Here is a 24755-nt window from a genome sequence, read left to right on the forward strand (position 1 = left end):
GCAGGCACAGGCTCAGTCTCAGGCAATGGCAAATACACCCATTAGTGAAAGCTCGAGAGAAAAATTGTTAGACTTGGAGTAGTAGAGTTAGGGCCACAGATCTTTCATTCACTCTGCAACCCATTTGGCTTCCCAGTTTCAGTGATTCAGTGCAATTTCAATTTGTGTTGTGCTTGGTCAAGACATTGAACATTGAACATTTCAGAGTTGCGGTTTTTTGGTAAACAGTTTCAAGTATATTTATTTGCAAAAAAATCCAAAAAATAAAGAAGTATAGATAGATAGTTAGGTGTACAGAGTTTCTTGATTTTTTTTTTATTTCTTTTGGCAATTTTCGGGTAGTGGTTGAATTCAAGCCTTACCAGGGGTCCCTGAGCTCTCGGGCGTCTCGGGGTTTTCCCCCTCGTTTCCAAGTTGGTAATATTGACGCCGCACACAGGGTGCCTCTTCCACCACCATTGCCTCGTTAGCGCTCAGCTTCACCTTGCGGATCGGCTGGGAATCGGTATCGGTAGCGGTAGCGGTTTCGATTGCAGATTGTTTCGGGTGGTTCTGGTTGTTGGAGGTGGTGGTTGTTGTTTTGGTGGTGGTGGTTAGTGTTGGTTCGTTGTTAATAGTAGGAGGAGTAGTTGGTGGCAGAGAGAATATATCGCCGGGCTTAGTGGTAGTATACGTATACTGTGATAGCTTGTTATCTGAAGGATATACATTCATATACATAGTTCATAGTTCCAATATTTATATAGCATATAGTCATGTGGTTTCTTTTTTTTTTTTAATTAAAAGTTTTCAACCTTTCATTTTTTTCTCTAATTCGTACCTGGTGGTGCGGAACTGGCTGGTGCCGAAGTGGGTGAAGGTGGTGCTGGACTGGGACTGGACTTGGTGGTGCTGCTTGTGGTTGTGGTCGTGGTGGTAATCACATTTCCTCCTGCTTTCGGTGTGGGCGACCTCGGCTCGCTGGGACTCTTCACCGGCCTGGTGGTCTTGGTCTTGGTGGTGCTGCTGGTGGTGTGGCCACCCGTGTGTCTGGTCACAGTGGTTGAGCTAATCCTGCTCGATTCCGATGGCGCCTGGCTATCGTGCGAGCCCTCACGCATTTCCCGGCGGAAGGTGCGATTCGAGGAGACGCTCGAGCGCGGCGTCTGGTGGTGCGATCCCACCGAGGTGGTGCTGTCGGCCGGCGAACTGCTTCGCAGCGAGGCGGCAAAGGCCCGATGGGCGGCATCCACCTCGCGCTCCTTTTGCAACTGACGCCGCGTCAACGGCTCCGAAGTGGTGGTTGTCTTGGTGGTGCTGCTACCTCCAGTGGTGCTGGGACGCGTTTGGCTCGGCTTTCCAGCTGGCCCACGAGGCGAAGTCACACCCTGGTTTCCGTAATCCTCACGTGGCTGAGATCGACGTGGACTTCCAGATCTGGGAGTGGAGTGGGTGTGGGTGTGGGTGGTGTGGGAGGGCGCATGTGGATGCTCCACCTGCGTCTCAATGATCCGCTCCGTGTTCGTCTTGCGATTGGCGCTCTGATTGCGACTCACCGTCTTGGCTGTCTGCAAGACCTCGCCATCGGGCTGATCGGACCGAGTGGTGGTGGTTCGCACCGAGGGAAATCCATGGGTGCTGAAATCCTCATCCACCGGCTGGCGTCTGGTGGGGCTGGGCTGCTCCCAGCTAGGTGATGGCGCCTCCCTGAGTTTCTGTGGCGACCTCTGGGGCTGATTGTAATCATCGCCCACCACCTCCGTTTCGGTGGTGCGCTGCGAACTGGTCTGCTGTTTCACCTGGCGGCTCTTCTCCGAACGCACCACCACCACCTCCTCGCCAGCTGCGGCTGGTCTTTGCGAGGGATACTCCTGGGTGGGCTTGTTCGGACGGACCGAGGGGAAACCGTGGGTACTGAAGTCACTGGTCGGCGACTGACGTGGCTGCGAGTGTAAGGTGGTGGGTGCCGGTGCCTTCTGCACCACTTTGGACAAGGGCTGTCCGCGATCATCGTACTCCTCCACGGTTTCCGAGGTGGTTTCCGTGGAGAAACGTCGGCTGGACTTCTTCACCGAGGAGAAGCTCTGCGACTCCGTCACATGCTTCTGCTCCACGTTGTCCACCACATCGCGAACCTGACTATCCTGCACATCCTGTGCACGTCGCTGATTGTGGGTTTGATTGTGGGTTTGATTACGGGTTTGATTGTGGCTCTGGTTGTTGGTCTGCTTATGGGTTGTCTGGTTCTGGTTCTGGCTGGGGGTGAGCTGCTCCGTCTCGTAACGCTTGTTTTTGACAATGGTTCCGTCCGGCAGCCGCTTAACGGTGGTGATCATCTTGACATTCGGCTTGGGATACTCCACCGTATTGGAGATGATCTCGCCGGGCTGCTCCATCAGGTGTTGCACATGGCGTTGATATTCCGGCGAGGCCTTGTCCATATCCACATAGCGCTTGTTCTCCTCATAATGCTGCTGGGTCTGGACATTCCGGGTGCTGTTGCTCTGCTCGCGGCTCTCCGAGAATCGCTCCTCCTGGCGCTGCAGTTGTTCCTGACGCTGGATTTGCTCCTGCCGTTGGAATTCCTCCTGGCGCTGCAATTGCTCCTGGCGAATCTGTTGCTCCTGTCGCTGCATTTGCTCTTGGATGCGCTGCTCCTGTCGCCTCTGTTCCTGCTCCCACTCTCGCTGATGGTGCTGCTGCTGCTGCGACTGCTGTGGCTTCTTCTCCTGGCTATCCAGCAGATATCGCGGCTCATCGCCGTATTCCACGGTGGACGAGGAGGACACCACCTTGGAGGTGGACGAGGTGGAGGTGGAGCTCATCTTCATCTCGGTGCGACCGCTGTTCTCATCCCCAAAGACCACCGTCTCTTGGAGCTGGGTCTTCGAGCTATCCGATGCCTGCTTCACGAAGTTCTTGTCGTCGCCCTGATGCGAGGCACTCGAGCGCTGCTCGTTGCGACCTTTGAACTCGGCCAGGCCACCACCATTGAGCTTCTCCACGCCTGCGATTGTGTTCGGGGTGTTCGGAGGTCGTTGGGTGGGAGGTCGAGTGGTGGACATGGACATACAGAACAAACAGAATTGGGTTATACACAAAACTTCACCGACAAGGGACAGGGGGGTTAGGTTGGTTGGACACTTACAGCTAACTCAGATGACTGACTGGAATGGCTTTTAGTTTTTGTAAAACCATAAAGAATCATTAATTCCCTATTAGCTACAAATGACTTAAAGCTTTAAAGATCGACAACCATAAAGTTCTGTTTTTAAAGCTATCCCTTCATAACTATATTTATTCCAGCTTATTATTCTTAGTTTTGATATTTTTCTATTTATGATTTTGAATAAATAATCCAATCCAGTCAATCAACGAACTGCCAGCAAGTGTCTCTTTTGGTCAGCTTTGGTGCTAGCCAGACAAAAGGAGCTACCACCAAGCAAAAGAAATCCTCTTCAGGATCAGGACTCACCATCTGTTTTGGCCAGAGTTTCGGTGCGATAGGCCCGTCCATCGGGACTGACCTCCGAGGAGGTCTGCACATCCCAACCGGTTGTATTGGGCTGGCTGAGCGTCATCGAGTGGAATCGCAGCTCATGAGTGGGACTGGTCGAATCGCGGACCTCCTTCGACTTGAGGCTCTGGAAGTTCTGGTCCAGCAGGGCATCCCCGTGGCTGGTGGCCAACGGATCCTTGCCTGCGTATCCGGCCAGCGTGTTCACGTTGCCATGTCCGTTTCCGTTGGGCTCCGACATTGGGTCCGATTCGTGCCTATAGAGGTTGCAAAGTCGCGACTCGCGCAGCTTATAGAGATGCGATCGGATCTGCTTTTTGCGTTCGCTGTCCTCGGACTGCTGCCACTGAAAAGGGTGAGGAAAGAATGTTGCGGTTATTATCTAGAAAATGGCTTTGGTATATATGCAATTTATTTTTATAATAAACCACTTTTTGGACAAGTATTATATATATATTTTTTTCCCAAGAGTTTTTTCCCAGCTATTCATTTTAATTTGTGTATTTTTTATAATATTGTTTAAAATATTTAAACCGCTTTTAAGACAAGAAAAACGTCTTCGGTAAATATTTATATGCCTCGTTTTTCTTTCGTTTTCTACAACTTATAATTGTTGTCTAGTGTAGAGCTCTTTTTCGTGGTCTCCATACTTCTTTCCTAATGTAGTTCATCTATTTTTGTGTATCTGTAGACAGGCCCGTCCTTGAGCCAATTAAGCCAAGTGAACTCGTGCTCAAGTTTGAGTGCCTGCGAGTGGAGTAGAGTACAGAGCGAGTCCAAGTGGAGTGCAGGGAGCCCACGCTCGTCGCTTCCAGCGGCTGGATCGCCTTTTATGGCGCCCCGGGCCACTAACAATTAGCCGGTCAGCCAACACAACAACTGCAGTTGGCCAGAGCCAGTCCGCCTGACTCAGCCACTTGCCTTATAGACAGAAATCGAATCGAATCGAGTCGAGTCGGCTTCTAGCCGGCGAGAAAGATGATGAAGATGACGCCCCCAATAAGTTCTCGGATTTCAATGGCAGAAGCAACCGATGACCAAAAATGGCTGGGATTAGCGTAAGGGTAACAAATTGAATGATTCAGGCGAACGAAATGATTGATGGGGAATGGTATTGCGATAAGTTATACCTTTTTCTAATAATAGAGCTTGAAATATTAAAAAGTTTTGAGTGTGTGTAATCTGCTTGGCCTCAGTTTACCAAATATAAACAAAGTTTTGATGACAGGGGGTCAGTCCCATTTCAGTTTGCAGGAATTCACTCCAGTTACTCCCTCATTCTGTGGAATTCTCGGAGTCTCGCATTTCTTGTAGCTTATCGGTATCGAATCGGAATCGAGGGCTGACGTTTCCAGCTTATAAATAAAACATGGAACAATTCCAACTGACCGATAAGCGGATCGTATTGGCCACAACAAAGGTCCGGGCAGAACGATCGTATTTATTTAAACAATAATCTAGTAAGGTGGCAGACTTTATAGAGGGTGAGAAAGAGAGAGGTGGTGAGGTAGCGATCACAATATCGTTAGCAAACAAATTGAGTGAAGTTGAAGCGGTGATATCACCTCACCTCAAAACGACCAGTTTCGCTTTGGCGGAAAAACATGTCAAATAACATTTGTATTAACAATAATGACACCTCGATCTCTACGTAGAGTGGGTGGAAGGCAGGGGGAGGGGGGCTAGCTTTGCTAACTGTTTAATTTTAGCCAAACTGAGGCCACATGACAGACAAATGGGCAACTTCCTAAAACCAGATGGAACTCCACACTCGATGTATATGAAGGGAAGTATATAGGAAATGGAATTATGAATAATTTGCAGATAAATGGTAGTAGTAAATGATGGATGAAACTAGGAATGGGAAACTATGAATAATATCAAGATTATTCAAACGTTAAATTTAACAAACAATGATGTGATTTCATTTTATTGAGTTGAAAAAAGGGTAAACAGAAAGATTTAAATCATTTACAGTAGCTTATCGAGTTTAATAATTGAATTTAGAAATCGCGGTCAAAAAAGAGATTTAGTTATCATAAATTATTTTCAACTTATTTAATTTCTAATTATATAAGTCTATTTTTTTGATACATTAGATTATTATCATAGAATCACGAATGAAGACTCGAAATAATGGCATTTTCAAGTTCTCATGACCATGTGGTCAATTTGGAAGAGCCAGTTGAAGTTCGTTTTAATTAGATCAGCTGGAGACCATTAGTTTTAGTTGTTCGACGAACCTTTCCTGCAACTCCCAGAGATTTATGGTTTCTGCCATTTCCCTAGTTATTAGCGAAATCTCAGATTTGCGGCATCCCCAGTGATTGATAGCGAAGTTGGTGCTTTCTTTTCTGACAAAACGGAACGACAGATGGCGCTGCCATTACTTTCAGCGCTTTCACTCGCCCAAATCAACGCATTCGAATTGACAAAATAAAACAAAATGCGCGAAATCAAAGAGAGTAGCATCTAAGTGTGTGTGCTGTGTGTCTGCGCAAAAAGATTGCAACTTTGCTTTGTTGTTTTTTCTTTTTTGTTTGTTTGTTTGTTCGCTTGAGTGTGTTGTTTTTTTTTTTATTTCAAGAACTGGTCGCGTGGTTGGGTGGGGGTTAGTCTAGACCTGCGTCTTAAAACGCCTCTGCCTGCGCCGCTGCCACAGCCTCTACCTCTCTTTGTGCACTGACAAAAATGTTGGAATAATTTAACTCACAAAATGTTTTAATTGTCAAAGAATGGATTTAGTAAAGTCCAGCCTTCAAGCCGACTGCAATTCAGAAAATGGAAAAATAAAGGATTCTAAGCCTTCATAATAATTTATTTAAGTCTGTTATGACAAAAAGGAACTCTGTGTGATTAGACACAACAAATTCTCTGCAATTATCTTTATACAAAATAGTTGGCTTTTGTTTACTTTAAGCTTTAAAAAACATTTTAAGAATATTTAGTGGCTTCGTTTGGTCTGATTAACAACCTAAAAAAACTAGTTTTAAAGCATAGATTTTTGCGACGTCTATGTATATGTATGTATATGTAAATACAGAATTTCTATTTTCGGCAATTGGCTAAATTTTTTTTTATTTTTAAGGGTAAAAATTCGAAACGGATCTGTAAACTCCTGTATATTTTTGAACTTTTTTTGCAGTGTAACTCTCTGTGCCTGTCTCTGCCCAAATGACGTAATTTCTAAAAGTACTGTGATAACCAGTTGAAGAGGCAGCGGCGTCGGCAGATTTCGCACCTCTGCAGCGACGTCGGCAGCGGCAACCTGTTGGCGTCGACGTCGACTGCTACTGCGACGTCGACTGCGGGCCTAATGATGGGATGGACCGCTCTTCCCTCTCGCTCTCTTCTTCTCTTGCTCTACCGCCCTCTCGCTCCCTCATTGTCTGATGACGTGACGTGCGAGATTTCGTTGATGTGCGAATGCTGATAAATTATTTTGAAGTTTTTTCGCTTTTTAGCTGTTTTTGTTTTTCATTTTTGAGCTGTCGTGTCAGCAATGTTGACCTCCAACTTTTGTTTTTTTTGCGCCAAAAATCTTTTTGTTGTTGAAATTAAAATTTATTAAAACTTAATTGAGAGGAAATCAAAAAAAAACGAGAGAGAGATCGCGAAGGAGAAGGTCAAGGGGTCAGCTGAGGAACTCCCACTTATTCGGTGCTCACTGTACTGATAAACCTTGGCTGCGATTAGCTTATGACTAAATGATTCCTCATTTAATTGCACTTCAATCGAGATAAGACATGAAATATTAAGAATAGTGGCATATAGTAAGAGTTTAAAAATAGTACATATTTTACTGAATATTATTTCCCTATAGATAATGTATTTATCAAGTTCAATGATAATGACAGAAATACATACGTACAAACGTGCAAAGTAAAATTTTCTTGGTCACTCGACTTAAAACTGTGATGCGAAATATTATAATTCTTAAGATTATTTTAAAATGAATTAAGATTATTTTAATGATATACTAATAAATTTATTCAAAAAGAATTCAATTTCTACACAAGATTTTTTGGAATCATCAAAATATCTTTAAATAAATGTTTTTGAATGACATTTTTTTAAAATGGCCTTAAAGTTTATCACTCATACGCAATGTGGGAAAATGTATATTATCACTTGATGTGAATTTCCAATTTCTAATCAATCCTTAATCTCGAGTCAAAAACATTATAAGATCATATTATATGATTAACGTTTTTTCATACACACAGCAAAAGTTACTTGTTTTTCATCTAGAGATCTTTTCCAAAATTGAAATATTACATTAATTTATATGAAATGAATAATATGAAAATAATTTTTATTGGCTTTGTTTTTTTAACACAGTTTTCATACTAAAAAAAGTTTCAGTTTTTTTTCCTTATTTGTCTTAACATTCTTTAAAATTTTAAATATAAAAATATACATTCAGGTTGTTAACCATTAAGGTAACATTTTTTTGTCAGTGAAAGCACTACAATCAGCTGGAAAAAATAGCTTTGCACTTTGCTGCCGGCGTTAATTGCCGTCACTTGTTGTATATATTTTGTTTTGTATATTTATGGCAATTTCGATTTAAATTTTGCTTCAATTCCGATTCCCCTTCAATCTGTACTGTGTGCATATGCATATTAAAGTGACCTAATTGCCACTGTCCGCCCAATTGCGAATCGAGAATACAGAATACAGAATCTAGAATATAGAATCTAGAATCTAGAATTTTTGAATTGTGTCATTTTCAGTCGACGAAGGCAGCGAAGCCGACAGAGCGGGCAAAACATGTTTATGTTTGCTTTCGTGGACTTATTTGTGTTTTCGGTTGCGCTGTTAATTGTTTGCGTCTTATTTTGGGTATGACATCGCCCCAGGTGAATAAAACATGGCTCTATAAAACCCCAACCGAGTTCTAAAAGTGGAGCACTTTCGTGGGCTGTCGCTTGCATATAAAAGACCCCAGAAAACTGGACCCACATTAGCCGGTCCCCACTGTGCCATGGGAAAACGTATAAAATAACTCAGTTTTCGGTTTCTGGGTCTTTCGGCTTTTTGATCGATGGTCAGCTGTCAAATGGTTACACGCGTGTGGGAAATTATAATGCAAGCTTGGATCCATAGGTGATATATAGCCGGCAATCGTCACCATATCGGTGAGGCAAAAATAAAAAAACAACTCCGTTTCGTATTAATCTTAAAGCCGAAATGATCTCATACACGAAAACGGAATCGGGGGGTGAATATCTTTATGCATAACGTATATTCCACACAATTATCGGAGCCACAGTCATTAGTGCAGGTGGAGTTTTTGTTTCGCGGGCCGGAAAACGATTTGCACTGTTTTCTGAAATTATAGCTTGCTTAATTTCAAGTCAAGGCTGTGATTATCAGAACGATATACTACCTGGCCCGAAGATCATTTAATAGTTTTTCTTATATGCATACAATCTTGAGCCCGAGGATCATTATTTTTCTTGCTTAGAGGCTTTCAGAAATGATTTATTTTCTTGATTGTGAGTCTCAAAAAAAAGTATAATTTTATGGAATAGAATCTTGAGATAAAATATCATTTGACAATTTGCGTTAAAGTATGACTCAGTTCAGATTTTTACCTGGAAAATATTGGAGCCTAAGAAAAGTACTTTAAGCCAACTCGTAAACTTTTCAATAGAAAATATAATAGATTAAACTCCCAATAATAGTCATAGATTTTTCACAACAGATGGTGTTTTCAGTCAGCTCAAACTTCCTTTTAGAGAGACTTCCCCGGCGATATAGACCCACAAAGTTTTGCATATTGAGTGCGGCTAAGATTTATCGGAACATCTATCTCCGACAATGGGAGCAATTACCATGGCTAATTACGGGCAGAGCCCCGCACCCCGAAAATAAATCCCTTTCGGCTGTGATCTGGTTTCGTAAGTGGAAAGGTGGAAAAGTGGAAAAGCGTAGAACGGTTGCCAAGGCCGACGGCCCACGGCGGTGTAAACTTGTTCGCCAGTAATTAGATTCACTCCCGATTAGCATGCTATATATGTAGTATCTCTCTCCCTCTCTTTCCGTATAACTCTTTCTATTTAACCCCGCCCCCGCCCTCGTCAGCTGTTCTAGTTGGGATCTTCGATCAACTGGCGACGAAAACCCACAAGCTGAGCACTAATTCCCCGATAAGATCCGTTTGTTTGTTTACAAGCCACTTGGCGCAGTTACAGATACAAATACAGCTAGAGATATACATATAAATAGGTGTAGAAACAGCTACAGGTAGCACTCGCTAATTGGCAGGCGTAAGCTTCGGGGCGTCTTCTTTGATACTATTCAAGAAATCCCAATATTTTGGCAATCTATTAGGAACTATCGGTGATAATTGCTAAATTATACATCCTTAAAAATATTCTTTGGGTGGCATATAATCATTTTAACTGTAGTATCTGTATTTTCCATTTGAATTTTTATAAGTGCAAGATTAAATACTTTATGGCGTTATGAAAATAGATTTTTATAACAGCAATTGGTGACTCGTAATTAGAATTGTGAACATTTGTATAACTGCAACTCACATAAATTTGTAACTAACTATAATAGAGCTTTTAAAAAAAATGAATTATAAATATCGTTGTAAGGGACCAAAGATGGCACTTGTCAATTTTCACATGTAACAAGAAAGTGCGCAAATCTTTTTTTTATTTTTTCAACCACCGCAATTACTGCCAGTATTGATTGGCCTGTTAAATAATAAATTGTGGGGGTGTCTCGGGCCAACTTGTTTACCTTTAAGTCGGCTATAATTTTCTTGGGGGTTCGCTTTAATGCCAACGATGACTGTATTAAACAGATGTACAGATATAGCTACAGTTACTGACTAACTGTTATGCAAAGGCTGGGAAGAAAGGTTAAGCTAAACTGTGCGAAAGTGTGAAAGTTATGCGAAGACGGTGAATGAGTAAAAGAGACGGGGATTGAGACGGCTTAACGGCCTGTTCGCAGCTTCTTTTACGTTTTATCCCCCACATTTTGGTCGAAATGACAGAAAATTACCTCAGGTAAAAAAGAATTTGTATTCCTCCTTTTTTTGTTTTTTTCTTTGATTTGGGAATTCTCCTTTTCGCTGCTGATTTGTAGTTATTGGAGTTTTCTTTTCGTTGGGTTGTTGTTGCACCGGCAAAAAGCACGTTAAAAAAACACTTGATGGCAAGAGGTGTGACTAATCCTGAGGGTTTTTCTTTTTCCCTTTTAATTTCGTGCGAATGATAAATTAATATTAATGTGTTTAAAAAAAAAATAGGCGATCGTTGTTGACTGTTGTTGTGGTTGTTGAGCGTTGTTGTTTTGGGTAGTTGTTGTTTTTCACGGAGCGTCGGCACGTTGCAATCGATCGAGCACCAAAATCAGACTGAAGTTTCCAATCAGAATCAAAGCCGCCTAAAGTGGCCGCCGCTTAAACGCTGTCGTCACCGGCAGACGACGTCGACAGCGACGCCGGCAGCGACGTCGGCAGTGAGCCGAGATATGACCGAATACGAAATAGCGACGAATACGAAGATGACGCGACCGGTCGCACAGTGGGGCATATATAAAATAAGTTTTTCCCAATAAAACAAAAAACAAAACATATATTAAGAAAGTTACAATTTGTATACAATTATCCATATCTATGAAAAAAACTAAAGCAAGTGAATGTGATGTTTGCGGTCTTTAAATGCTATCTTTAACAATTCAAAACTTCGTCAAAAGTAGATCAATTTCAAATTCCAATTTCATATAAAGAAAGCCATTTGTATAAAAACAAGCCAATTTACAAGCACTCGAAAACTTGAGGTATCTAACATAAAATTGTGTTGAAATGAATTTGATATTGAAATATTAATATTGACAAAGCACAATTGGTCAACAATTAGGCTAAAACAAAAGAACAAAAGAGTTTGCCACATAAGGGTAAACCCCCTTCCCCTTGTTTCCGTTTAATACAAATATAATCAATATTTTTGTATATTGCTCATCCGCTGTTATTGCATTGAAACGTGTTCGATTTCGGTTTTTTGTGCAAAGAATCCGTGTCCGTGCGGATCGGCAATAATAAATCACTCGATCGGCGGCCGGAGGTGGGTGTCATTGTTGCAATATGTTAATAAACACCTTAAGCCCAAAACATATGTGTTTTTTTTATACAGCTCTAAACTATTTCTAGCGTTTTTGGAAAGCACTCGAGCCGCTGGCGCCCACCATTCCAACGAATCGTAACGATTTGTCTTCGAACAGGCCCCAAAATTACTCATCGACGTTGGCGCAGACGTTGCGCAGACGCAGACGTCGTGACTAGACGGTCGTTCTAATTTACCCCACTGTCCGCCGTCCAGTTTTGTGGCCCACTGTCCACCGTCCATTGGCCACTTGCTGCATTTGGCCATTTGCCATACGCGGGTGTCTTATTTATTTTTTATGTTTTCGTTACTCCGTGTGTGCCAATTCAACTTTGGCTCAACTCACTGATTTATTCAGCAGTCGACGGCTGGCGACCCACGCGATTTTTCGACTCGGGCCTGAATCGAATCGAATTGACTCGAATCGAACTCGAAGTCGAATTGAATCGCCTCATGGCCAATGAGACGGAGATCGTGGCCAGCCAACGCTGTCTTCTGGGGTCTTGTATTCTGTTGTATTCTGAGTCGGGATCTGATCTGCCAGGGATGCACTCACTAGCTTGGTAACCAGGTTTTATATTACTTAGAAATTGTGAAACTAAGAAATATATTCCCTAACTAGAGATATCTAAGATCACTACAAAAATGATGATCATGTGACTTGAACTCGCTCCCGAATGCACCACAAAAAAGAGACCTACTCAATAGGGGATCAAACTATCCCATAAAGATTTTCGAATTATTATAATTTACAAATTGAAGTGGAAATATAATTTTAAATTTAAGGCGCGGGTTTAAACTTAATATATGCACGGCATATTGGCTTCGCTCGTTAAATTAAAATACATTTTAGTTGATAAGATTAGAAAGTGTTTTGAAATTGCTTGGAATTTGATAAGATTTTGCATGGCAAATTATCGTGTGCTATTGATTGCTATTTTTATTGCCATTTCAGGTAGTGTTATTCGCTTTACACCTCTTAAGTTTGTTATCTCCAAGGCACCATTGAAATTTAATCATTTACACTAAGGCCATATGGTTACATTAAATTTGATTTTATTGAGCGAGAAACTGGTGGGTAGTTAATTATAAATTTCTTTAAAAAATAAATTTATTTTTGAAAAAAATATAAAGTTGATATTTAGTTTTTATTCAGCCATCCCTGTTTAAGGAGGAAAGGAGAATATATAGCTAAGAGAAAAGAGAAAGGAGAAAAATGATTGAAGGAGGAGGAGGCCATCAGCGGTCAGCGGGCTCAGAGGCCAAAGCTGAAATTGATTCATGGCCAATGAGTCATCATCACAGGCTTTTTATCAGCACCCGTCGCAGTCGCAGCGCAGTTGCTGCGCAGTCGCATTCGCAGCCTCCCAATTTGTCTTTCTCTCTCTCTCTCTCTACTCTTTCACTCAATCTCCTTCTTTCTCTCTCTCTCTCCAATGACGACTGCGTGGGCTGACGATCGTCTGCTGCTGCTTCTTCTTTCGTCTGCTATTTTTTTTCTGTTTGTTGTTGCTTTTGTCTTATACCCTCTAAAAATGTATTGGTATTATATTATAGTTAGAAACCTTATTTCAAATAATATAGGATCCCATAATATAATTTATGATTATTATGATTTATTAGTAGCAACTCTTTAACATCCTATCTTTTGGTTATTAAATCGTTGATTATTAAAATAATTATATTGTTTAGGATATTTTAATACATTAATATTGGTCCTACAAAATAAGATCATAAAAGGTTTATTTCAGCTAAGAGTTCCTTGTCATTACCAACAATCATTTAGATAATTTATGATGTCGTAAACTTAATCTAACAGTTCTAACCTTTGTATAAGAAATCATTGGTAAATTAACCTTAGTTTTGGATTTTCATGAATCACCATAATAATATAATATTAACTATGTTGATCCAAGGGTAGTTCAAACTTCGATTTAAAACTAGCCCATCTTCCTCTTTGTTATTCTTCACTAATGCAGATAGATAGATCAGTTATTAGGACAGGTCCCCGATGCGACATCGTCATCGTTTTTCCATTGACTTTTCTAACGACTTTTTAACGATTATTGCCAATGTCTGAGCCAAGTCAGCGACTAGCGGCCCACGCCGGCAAATGAGCTACAGTGAGCAACCCCATAAATGACCCAATTTGGCCAGGTTGAACTGGGTTGGGTTTGGACTGTTAGCGGGGACTGACTAAGCGAGTGAGTGGATCTCTGGCCATGGATGGTCTGGATCGCTTCTGGCCAGTTCTCGAAAGTGTCGTCTGGGGGAAAAACAGGGCTTTAAAGGCAATGCCATTGGCAATGAGCTGGGAACGGGGACACAAGTCCGGCAAGGAGGCAATGAACTGCAGCCAGATGTTGGCCCCACAATCACTTAAAAAATGGAATCTAATAACTGATAAGTAAAAATATGTTCTTAGGGCTTATAACTATAAAGATTTAAGAACAACACTTTAAAATACTCAAAGTAAATTTTAAAATAAATAAACTTACCATTTTCCTCAGCAATTCCTCGTTTTGTATATCACCCAAATCGCATTCCACCTCCATGGCAAAGATGATTGGCTATAAAACAAACATATGTATATATTACACAAGATTGTACAGGTTAGACTTAAGATTAATTCCATAGAGGGTGGTCAGAGATACTTTGTTTTGGCTGGTGATGCAATTATTTCGCTGCACATTTCTCAGCTTGATTTATTTGATGATTATAATTTGTCGCTGCTGCCTGGGGCTCCGCAAAGTTTACTGAGTAATATCAATTGCCATCGATCATGATCAGTGTTATGGGCACTGCGAACGAGGCAAGCCAGAATCGGACAGAATCGACCAGAATCGGTCAGAGTCGCTTCGATCTCCACACCCCAACAAGTTGTGACATTTCCCCCGTAAATGGATAACTTCAAACATGGACAGCAGCTGCATATACATAAAATACAAAAACATTTGCACAAAATGACACAGCCAAGTGCATCGCAATTGCATGGAGAGAAACTGATGATCGGTGTTGGATTCCCCTAAAAACCACATTCATGTTGTAAATATGTAAAGAATGAATTAATTCGTGTTAGGATTGTAAATGCTCTGAAAGTGTAGCCTAAAAGTAAACTGAATTTTACATGACATTTGCTGAATACAATTTTATTTTTAAGATATGCAGTAAAAATATATACAAATTGAATAAGGCCATTTATACAATAATATTTATAAACATTATTTTCAAATTGCCAAATTACAATTTAATTACTTCAACATTTCCAGTAAATACTTTAACTGGGTATTTTTAATTCTTCTATGTAATTTATATTATTTTTTTCGCTGTGCATTTTAGTTGCTAGCTTGATTAGCACGGCCGCAACATTTTGGCTTCGCTTTTGGTTAGCATCAACGGGCTCGGTCAACTGACAATACGTCAAAGGGGGCGGGGCTGGGGGCGGTTAGGAGGGGGTTGTCCGGGGAAATGCTCGGCCAAAAGCCAAACAAGTTCAAAACCACAATTGGGCAAACACTCGTTGGCCCCAGAGCCCCATTCAATCAAGCAATTGAACTTGAAAACTGAGCTAGCTTCAAAGAGAGCACCTCACGATTGATTTTTAGGGGTGAGGAGATGGTCAGGTAGAAAGGTCTGATCAAGTTAGTAACCTCCTGCAAAATTGTCATCTAAATGTCTTAATGAATTGTGGCAAATTGACATCCACCTGATTGATCAGTGGGCAGAAAAAACGAATACATTTCTTGGATTTTCTTATACATATTTCAAGATTTAATTTCTTTGATTATACAAATATACAACCTTTTCCAACGGCAACTAGTAAACTTAAAGTAAGATATCTCTTTCTGCCTATTGAAACTGTCTTGTCCAACAAAAATCTACCTAAATTAAAATTCAGTCTCAAAATCAAAACAATACCATTGTTCCTCACATTTATATTTTAAGCTACATGCATTTTCTGCCTATTTCAACCTATAATCATAATCCACCATAACAATTAAAATACAATATCTAAGTCCAACACAAATCAAAGCATTTGGACGTCAGACGAACATCCATTTAACGCATTTATGGATCATCAATCAAAGCAGTGGTCCAATAAAGATATGTCCGCCAGACCAAATGATACACTTTATACCACGATCCGTATGTCATACCTTATACAAATCGCGTGGGCTGGCGTGTGGCCAATGCCCTAAGAACGCCGATCGTCGATCGTATAAATTCATAAATTACCAAAACGGCAAAACGAAACCGTCATATTTTGCTGTTGGCCAATTAAAAACCGTTTTATTATCGAAAATCAGTCGAATTTGGTCATTCAAGATTTATGGCAAACAAAATAAGCATAGATCCAAATTCAAGGCATACTTATATGATAATGCCAGTATGACACTGTATTAAACAGATTTGCACTGAGAAAAAAAAACAGAATTTCGGCAACAGTGGTAGCTTTTTGAAAATCTTTTCAAAATAACATGTTCATTTCTAACCAACTTTTTAGAAAGCTACCACAGTTTTTAACCAGTGTCATATAGCCATAACTTTTTCATAAATCTATTGAGACGCCACTAGATGGCGCCAGGCAGCAGGAAAACCACAGAAATCACCGCAAAACTGTTAGAATTCCTCCATCAACATTGTAGTCAATCCGTGGCTCTGTCACCCTCTATATAGTTAATTATATGAGACTACATACATATATCTTTATGTACTACCTGTGCAATTGCACTCACCTGCTGTGTTGCTGCTAACTTTTCTGTTTATTATCAGAGGGACGTCGACTTCGAGGCTTTTGTAATTTTAGACGAGGCGACAGCGAGCAGCAAGTGTATGTATTTTTGTGTACTTGGCAAATATTTAAACAGTAAATAGTTTAATTTACGGAAAGATCAAATTGCGGCTGGCTCTCCGGCAAAAAGTTGTCAGCGACTTGAGCGCGGTTAAAAACGCGGGCGCAGCCACTCTTTTCCCACTCTGCGATTGTTTGATTGATTTGCGGTTTATTTATTTGCTGTAGCAGCTGTCACACGCGACTAATACCAGAGATTTAAAAAAATATGTACATACATATGTTTATTTTTAAGTTTAACAAAAATAAATATTTCACCAAAATAAAACACTATTTTTTGCAACAAAAGCAGTCAGAGAAATACACTTTAAAAACCGAATTTAAATGCAACATTGACTGAAAAAAATGCACCTTAAAGAATAATCTCACCAAAACAAAACACAATATTGCAACATTGTCAAAAAAAAATACACCTTTAAAATTGATTTTTTAAGCAACAATTACGGAGTTCGAAATTGGGCTTGTACGGCGAAAGGGGGCGGAGGGCTGAGGGGCGTGGCTGATGCGGTTGGCACGAGCGGAGGCTCTTGACTGATTGCAAGCCGCTGTTGTTGCTGCATTTAGGCGCGGGCTCTCTCGGCCGCCCAAAACGCCGGCGTCGACGCAACTGCCACTGCAACGCTCTCTACACTGGCGGAAAATCATTTGAAAAGGTTGAGGTTATGGGCATGCCTTTTTCTCCAAAAAAAATATCCAAAACTATTAAGAACTCCAAAACTGTGTTTCCCTATTGAATCATAAAAATCATTGCCTATTTTTTGGCACCAGCAACTCCCGATTTATCGAACAGACAATCAAGGAATTTAAGGATTACAGGTGAAAATTTATCAACAGGATCCATAGCAAAATGCCTTATCTGTAGCCTATAAAGCTTATATTTGTCTACTAAAACAGTTCACTTAGTTTACCAAAAAGTATAGAAACTCAATAAATAATAATTCAATGAACTGCTATCGTATCCAAATGATTTTCAAAGTAATAAAAATAAGATTATATTTATAAAGTAATTATGAATAGCTTCCTGGACTCCCATATAATACAACTTTTTTTTTTATACAAATATGGCCCTTTTATAATCTTTTTTTTTTGAGTATACATCTCTCTGTCCACGCCTCAGCTGATCCTGAGAGATAAGGAAAGTGAGAGCAAGCAAGAGAGCACAATAACTTGATAATCCCTGCTCATTTGCATGACTAATGACCACTGGGTGTGTGAGCGGGAGGGGGATAGTGGAAAGACAGGGACAAGAATAAAAAATAATGATTAAAAAAACCAAGAACATAAACAGGAACAAAAGTCAATGCCTGCCAAACCCTTTGCATATTTTTCTTATGAGACTTTGCTGGGCGAATCCAATACCAATGTCGCGTGCCAATTGGATTTTTTGTCAGGCACTTAAAAATTCTTTGAAGTTAAGATTTAAGTGGGGTCAAATATTGTTTTAAAACAGCTTTATGCTTGCAAAATAATTGTGGTTATTTAAATTAAATTAAAACCGGTACCAGATTTTTGTCAACATTTTCTTTATGTTTGGGATTTTATTGATTCATTATAAATTAATGTGCAAAAATGAGCACTTTCTTTTTTACGTTTTAAAAATATAAGAATGTAAGAAAGTATGAAAAAAACATTAGAACTATCTTTTCAATGAGAGAAAGAGAGAGGTTATAATATAAGTATATCTGATAATAGAGCTTAAGATAAAGTGGTTTTCTTTTTAATATGTATTTAGAACAGTAGATAGAGGGCTAGATCGGATGGCCTTATCGCCAGTGTTTATCACAAAATAAAAATGGCCGGGACGAGGCTGAGGCCAAAAAAAAACGCGAATGCCACAGGGTCAGTGGAGCAGGCTTTTTTTTTTGGCCAAAACCACCTTATTAGCGATCTCATCATCACGCACTTGCCACCTCTCTCTTTCTCCTTATATATGTTATATATGTCTTTCTCTATCTGCTGGGGTGCGTGTGTTGAATGTCAACGACGTCATTCACATAAAATCGAATAAAAATTGCACGAAATGCTGTAAATTCTAGGAAAACATTTGCTTATGCAACTGGCACAAGGAAAACAACCGCATCAGCAGGAGCAGCAGCAAAAACAGCAACATCAACAACAATTGCAAACAAGAGCAACATGTGCTATTTTCAGCTGCAAGGCCCAAAAAAAGGATTTTCTATTTGATACTGTAAAGGTTTCCTAAAACCCCTTTCCTTTATGATCTCACAAAAAACCGAAAGTAACGCCTTGCAAAAGCAACAATTGGTAATGTTCTTCCTGTAGTAGCAACATCGGCAACATGTGCAACTTCTAACCAAGGATAGGGTGTTTTATTTAACCATTTTTTGGCTCTTCAAGCCATTGCTACTTGTTGTTATAAAAAAAATATTGCTAATGCCAAACTAACGCCTTGCAACAGCAACAGCTGCCGATGTTGCAGCTACTGAAAGATAACCGCCCTTGGAGGAGCAGTGAAAGCCACCATTGAGCCACGTTTTATTGGCCACTTTTGGACACTGTCCTTGCGCCTGTCTGACGTCAGCACGTAGGCAGTTGAAGAGGCGACACAACGACAACACACGTCTGCAACATGTTGCCGCTGCGCCTTAAATGGCCCGGAGCAACTTCACCAACATCGCCAACATCACGCACTGTGCACAATGACAAAAATGCATCTGATTTTCTTGATTTTTTGTCTTTTATTAATTTATTTTAAGTGATTCACGGCAGCAACTGAAACCGAAAACTGCTAAACGGCAAACGAAAATGAAAACGAACCTTGAAAGTCCCAAAAATGTCAACTGATTGATTTGAATTGCATTGCATTGCAGAGAAACTGCCGATGCAATAAAAAAAACGCCAAAAGAGCACCCAATCGGAATTTTACCTTATTCCATGAAATCTGGTGTATCAATAGATCATTATTCAAAATATTAGTAGACAGAATACAAATTCCTTTTGGCTTAAACTTTACCAGATACATTTTGGATTAATTAAGGAATTGACAAAAAAGGCTTTTAAAAATCAAAGCTCTTTAAATTTGTACGATCTGGTCACTTGTTAATTCTAAATTTTTGAATCTTTATTTTCATTTAAAGATACGCACCCACTGAAAAACGTAAAACCCATTTGAACATGATTAAAATTACTTTATTTGAACTATGTATAAATGTACTGTATATGTAATATGCATATATTAATGGTGTGGAATTTGCTGTGGAATATTCGCAATGAACACTAAAAACTAATCAGTGCTAAATACAACTTAGTAAAATCATATCATATCAAATATGGTGACGCGGACAAAAGCTGATATCAATATGAAAGCAACAATTCATCAAATGTGTGCAAAAGTTTCAATTAAAAAAATATTTTACGTGGTATGCGGTATGATAAATGTATGTTTATGTATATATAATGAAATATCTGGCTGATTTACAACTATGCTCCCTATATATGCGTAGCAGGCTCTGTTTAATTATGAATAATTCAAGTTAAAATCACATCAAATTCGCTGAATGGAAGAGATTAAATGGCCAAGTCGAGTGAGACAAGTCTATCGAATCTGCCCATCTCCAGTCCTCTCTCTAAATATTATTTAACCTATAGCATCTTACGATCTAAAGGGATTCCTCAAGGCTTATAAAGAGCTGATAAAAAATAGAGAAATTTGAAACCGAGAGAGATGGAGAGATGGGCGATGGTTATATGCTATCTATATCAACAATATACATATCCTAAACGGGAGCACTACGATTTTGGCACAGCTTACACTCGAATGCTTGAGGAATGGCGTGGCGTGGCTTGAATCGAATCAGGAATCAGGATAATGCCTAATACTAATAGGTGTCTTGGGTCAAGATTCTCTTGGAAACTATCACTAAAACTAACTAACTAGCTAATACATATGATGTACGGAACCTTATCGGCTAAGTGCGTACAAATACGAATTGGAAGAGCGAAAAGGAAGCTACAATTGCAATTGTGGTTTGCTGTTGTTTAGGGTTCGAGCAGCTCGAACGCTATTACAATATATCTATAAAAAAAATATATCATAGTAAACGAGGATTGCACACACACTGAGATTATGTAGAAAGTAACTTATTAACGAATGGAAGAGAGTGATCTGGGTTAGGGTTTTCTTTTCTTTTCAGGGGCTTCGGTGGGTGGGTGGTTGGTTTTTCTGGGAAGGAGATATTCTTCCCTAATCATTAATCCGTCACGCCCAGGTGAACCAGCTGCTGCATGGTTCGCTGCAGATAAGTGGGATCCGGAAACATGTTGAATTGTGTCTTGTGATCCACACTGTTCCAGATCACTACATCCTCGCGTCCGGTGGTCACCGATCGTCCAATGGAGAAAAGTAGTCGGCGGTCGAAAGCGATCTTGAGAAAGCGCAGCACCTTTCGCCCCAGCGGGCAATCCGGCAGGTAGCAGATCCGTGGGAATCCCACGGCGAAGAAGGCCCGGCCCGGATGCGGATGCTCCTCCGTCTGCAGGCCCGATGCAATGCTTCAATAAAAATGGTAGGTTATTATAGACTGGACAAACTAAAAATCCATTCACACTCACTCGTAGACAATCTGTATGGTGTTCTGTCCCTCGTGTCCTGGCAGATTTTTGCTGATAATGCTCCAGGACATGCTGCCAATTGGCTGATTACCAACCTTCTCGCCGTAAACGATTCCGCATACCGGGCACTCGATGAAGAGGTTCTATACGACAAGTTTAGGAGTATTTTAAAAGGTTGTATATACTATCTCCCTCTTATTGGGGATGTTTAGAGCACCGCTCTTCCTTACCTTGTTCATTTCATTCTGCTGGGCAATTATCATCCCGTTAAGGCACTGCAAATGCATCAGGTGCTGGCAGCGACTCAGCGAGATGGCCGGATTCTGGGCGGAGTGCACCAGCTCCTCCATGCACATGGGACAGGGCTGGGCATTGGGCCACAGCGGTGGCTCCACCACCTTGACAAATCGCGATATCATATCGCTGGCCGGGTCCACGCCCACAATCGAACCGGCGATTGATTGCTGTTGCTGTTGCGCCTGCTGCTGTTGCATTTGCAGCTGTTGCTGCTGTTGTTGCTGCTGCTGTTGCTGGCGCGGATGCAGCGGCAATGGTGGCGGCACCGGTGCCCTTTCACCCAGAGACGATGGCGGGAGCGAGGGCACAAAAACCTCATCGCTACCCAGCGAACAGTCCAGCAGATCGTTGACCGAAATGGCAAAATTCCTGCTGCGCAGGCTCTCCTTGCTCTCGTGACTGAGGTAAGTGGACACGGTGTCCACGCTGGGTCTTCTACGGTGCGATTTCACGCTGTTCGTATCCGTATCCGAGGCACGCGTCCTCGATCTCGAGCGATGTGAACCCATCCGACTGCTCCTTTGCGATTGCAGGGATCCCTCCGAACAGCGACTATGATGACTGTTCATCGAGGCAGTCAGCATGTTCTTGGCATGCGAGAAATGGGCATGAGACAGGTGGTTGCCGTGGTGCAAGGAAGCCGATGAAGAGGATGAACTGGCACTGGCCGCCGTGGCCATGTTCGTGTGCTTGGTGCTGCTGCTAAAGATGTTCAGGTTGTTGAGTATCTGGCGGAGATTTGTGGTGGATATCTCGCTGTGCTTCTTCGGCGGTTTTCTAGGCGCAGTCTGATGGTGCATCTGATGATGCTGCATCTGGTGTTGCTGCTGCTGGAGATGATGTTGCTGCTGCTGCTGATGTTGTTGTTGCTGCTGCACTTGGTGGCTGGTGGGCAGTGGATGTTGCTGCCTGGTCATGGGCACTCTGTGCAGACTCTTGGTGTCCCCCAGTTTGGGCATAGTGTTGTACTGGCTGCTCCCGCTGGCGGAGTTCGACTTGAGTTGGTTGGCCTGCTGGGGCGTGAGTTTTACCAGAGGATACGGCGCCTGCTGTGTTCGCCGTATGCTGCGCATAGGTCCGCTGGGCTGGCGCAACTGGGTGAGATTGCAAAAGTTGATGGTGTAGGGCAGGCCGATGTGGGTATTACACAAGTCCAAAGTTTGTTCGCCCTGCGGGGGAGGTGGAAAATGCCAATTAGAAAAGGTTGTTGCTATGTGAGCGACAAGATTGCAGTTCATTTCGAATAACGCATAACATTTTTATAAAATATGATAAATTATACCCTATTCAGATGGTCATTAGTTTTACGTGTTCTATGTTTATACAGTTTATATATCGTCGTTATAGACCTATAGCCTTCTAACAGTAAAACTGTTGAGCATCTCAAGGTTTCAGTTGAGATAAAAGTACTTCCGAACACTTACTCTCGCCCAGGCGTCCTCGATGATGCACTGGACGTGCATGTTGTAGGGCCGCCAGTCGTTGTTGCTATCGGCACTGCCGCCCGACCACTCCCACTTGGTGCCCTTGCCCGCCGGCGAGCTGGGGGCGTAGAACATCCGCCGCACGCCGATGGTGAGAAGACCGGATCCCGCCGATTCCGCCTCCGATTCCTGGGTCATCGTGCGCACATTGACGTAGTACTGCTCCAAGCTGGGATCCGCGTCGCTCAGCATGACGCGTGTTAGCTTCTTGGCATGGGCACGTTCCAAATGTTGCGAGACCGCCGGCGAATATGGCAACCACTTGCCGCCCCGCGACTCAAACTCCCAGACGCAGACGGCGTGGGCGTGGTTCACGGGCGGACCGCCGGATCCGTTGGGGGGCAAGGCCATGGTCCCACAACTGGAAGCAGAGGATCCTCCTCCGCCGGAAACGATGGATCCGGGAATACTTCCCGCACTTCCAGCGCTGCTGGCCATCGCTGGATCTTATCCGTTTTCCCTGCGTTCACTCCATTTCCATTTCGATATTCAGCTCCTCCCGCTCACTCTCCCTTTGTCACTCTCTGTCTCTGTCGCTCGCGAAGATGGGCACAAAATAAACAAAGAAATTAAAAATGGTGGCCTGCGTTTGTTAGCCCTGTTTTTCCTCGGCTTTCATTTTTCCGCAGTTTCGCAGGCCACTTTCTAGTCACTCCGGTTAAGTTTTATCGGGCTTTGGCACTCGCGTTTAACGGTAGCAATTGGTTTTTAAAGCAATTAGCGCAAGCGCAGGGCGAGAAATTTTTTTGGGCAGTGAGTTAGAGATAGACAACAGCGGAAAAGCGCTAAAAGAGACCAGAGAAAAATACTGCACAGAAAATAAAGCAACAAATACCGCCACCAGTTGAATGTCTATCGATGCCAGGGCTGAATTCATAACAAGTTCCTATCTAGATCTAGCTAGTTTTAAAAAAACTGATTTTTTGTTGTTCTTACTAGCTAGATTTTGTATATATAAATTAATTATATTTACAATTCTGCAGGCTAATACATATTGTACCTTTGATTACAAACCTTTACAAGTTATATTGTATTTAATATTTTGGTTTACATTTTTACATTTTTAATCTATTTCAAATTTTATTTTTAAACAATTTTAAATGAGGGTGGATGTGTTCTTCATCGAATTAATTTATTTGTCAGCGGGTAACCTTCGAGCTTTAAGAGCTCAACCAAAGTAATAAATACTCACCATTTAAATTTTATAATGTACATTTTTGGATCACTTAAGTACTAGCATTTACATTTGTTAACTCCTTTGTTAAAAAAAATGAAAAATTGTATCAATATATCACTTAAATAAATATTAATATTTAAGGTGATTGGCCTTTTTATAAGAATCCGAAAACAAGCGGGTAGCGGGTGTATATAGTATATATATAAACTTGTAATATTTATAAAATAACTGTGATTTTCTACAAAAAACACGTAAAATTAAATTAAAAAAAAGAACAGGATCATGTCCCTTTGTAACCATTAATAGGTATTTTCGTATTGATATTTTTATAACCTTAAATTTTAATGGAAGGAGCAAGTCTTCGCTAAGTGGCGGTAACTGTTTTTGGTATTTAATTTTAATCTTTGGCCACTGATAGTGCCAAACAAATCAAACCATCGATAGCTAGTGATAACTGCGTTCAGCAGTAAAACATGATCACCAAAAACAGATGATTTTGATGTTACCAGGAATGTTATGCTCAATGCTGGAATTTCGCTGCTGCACGGAAACAATTGAGCAATATTTATTTTTAAAATAAGAGATTAGCTTTTTAATACACAATTACGGCACTACTACTAATTTTCAGACCGATTAAATTCAAGACGGCGTAAGCTATCACGAGCGTTCAGCAGAATAAACTTGATTACTGATTACAAATACACAAGTGATCAGTGATCATAAAGTTCTGCTGAGCACAGAAATTCTC

The 24755-nt window shown here is 41.3% G+C and overlaps 2 protein-coding genes across 16 annotated transcripts in view; both read right to left on the reverse strand.

Moving 5' to 3' along the window:
- The window catches only part of LOC108040105 (serine/arginine repetitive matrix protein 2), a 43975-nt gene extending 26990 nt beyond the window's left edge, over window positions 1–16985 (reverse strand). For 3 of the 15 annotated variants that reach the window (XM_017117349.2, XM_017117348.2, XM_017117347.2), the window contains exons 1-5: window positions 16362–16977; window positions 14124–14195; window positions 3455–3842; window positions 821–2986; window positions 363–695 (exon numbers count right to left, since the gene is read on the reverse strand). In XM_017117349.2, the coding sequence (XP_016972838.1) occupies window positions 363–695; window positions 821–2986; window positions 3455–3842; window positions 14124–14180 (2944 nt within the window). In that variant the 5' untranslated portion in view covers window positions 14181–14195; window positions 16362–16977. Of the gene's footprint in view, window positions 1–362; window positions 696–820; window positions 2987–3454; window positions 3843–10522; window positions 10877–14123; window positions 14196–16361 lie in introns of those variants that run through there. The other 12 variants (XM_017117353.2, XM_017117352.2, XR_001769049.2 and 9 more) reach the window with 11 other exon arrangements.
- Window positions 16986–19605: 2620 nt separating this feature from the next.
- On the reverse strand, window positions 19606–23616 carry LOC108040231 (protein deltex). The gene is made up of 4 exons (XM_017117590.2): window positions 22771–23616; window positions 21280–22515; window positions 21050–21192; window positions 19606–20989 (listed from the first exon to the last, which is right to left on the reverse strand). The coding sequence occupies exons 1-4, from the start codon at window positions 23266–23268 to the stop codon at window positions 20689–20691; spliced, it is 2178 nt and encodes a 725-aa protein (XP_016973079.1). The 5' UTR covers window positions 23269–23616; the 3' UTR covers window positions 19606–20688.
- Window positions 23617–24755: the final 1139 nt, after the last annotated feature.

Source organism: Drosophila rhopaloa, unplaced genomic scaffold (assembly GCF_018152115.1).
Source record: "Drosophila rhopaloa isolate 14029-0021.01 unplaced genomic scaffold, ASM1815211v1 contig_3, whole genome shotgun sequence".
Taxonomy (NCBI): Eukaryota; Metazoa; Arthropoda; class Insecta; order Diptera; family Drosophilidae; genus Drosophila; species Drosophila rhopaloa.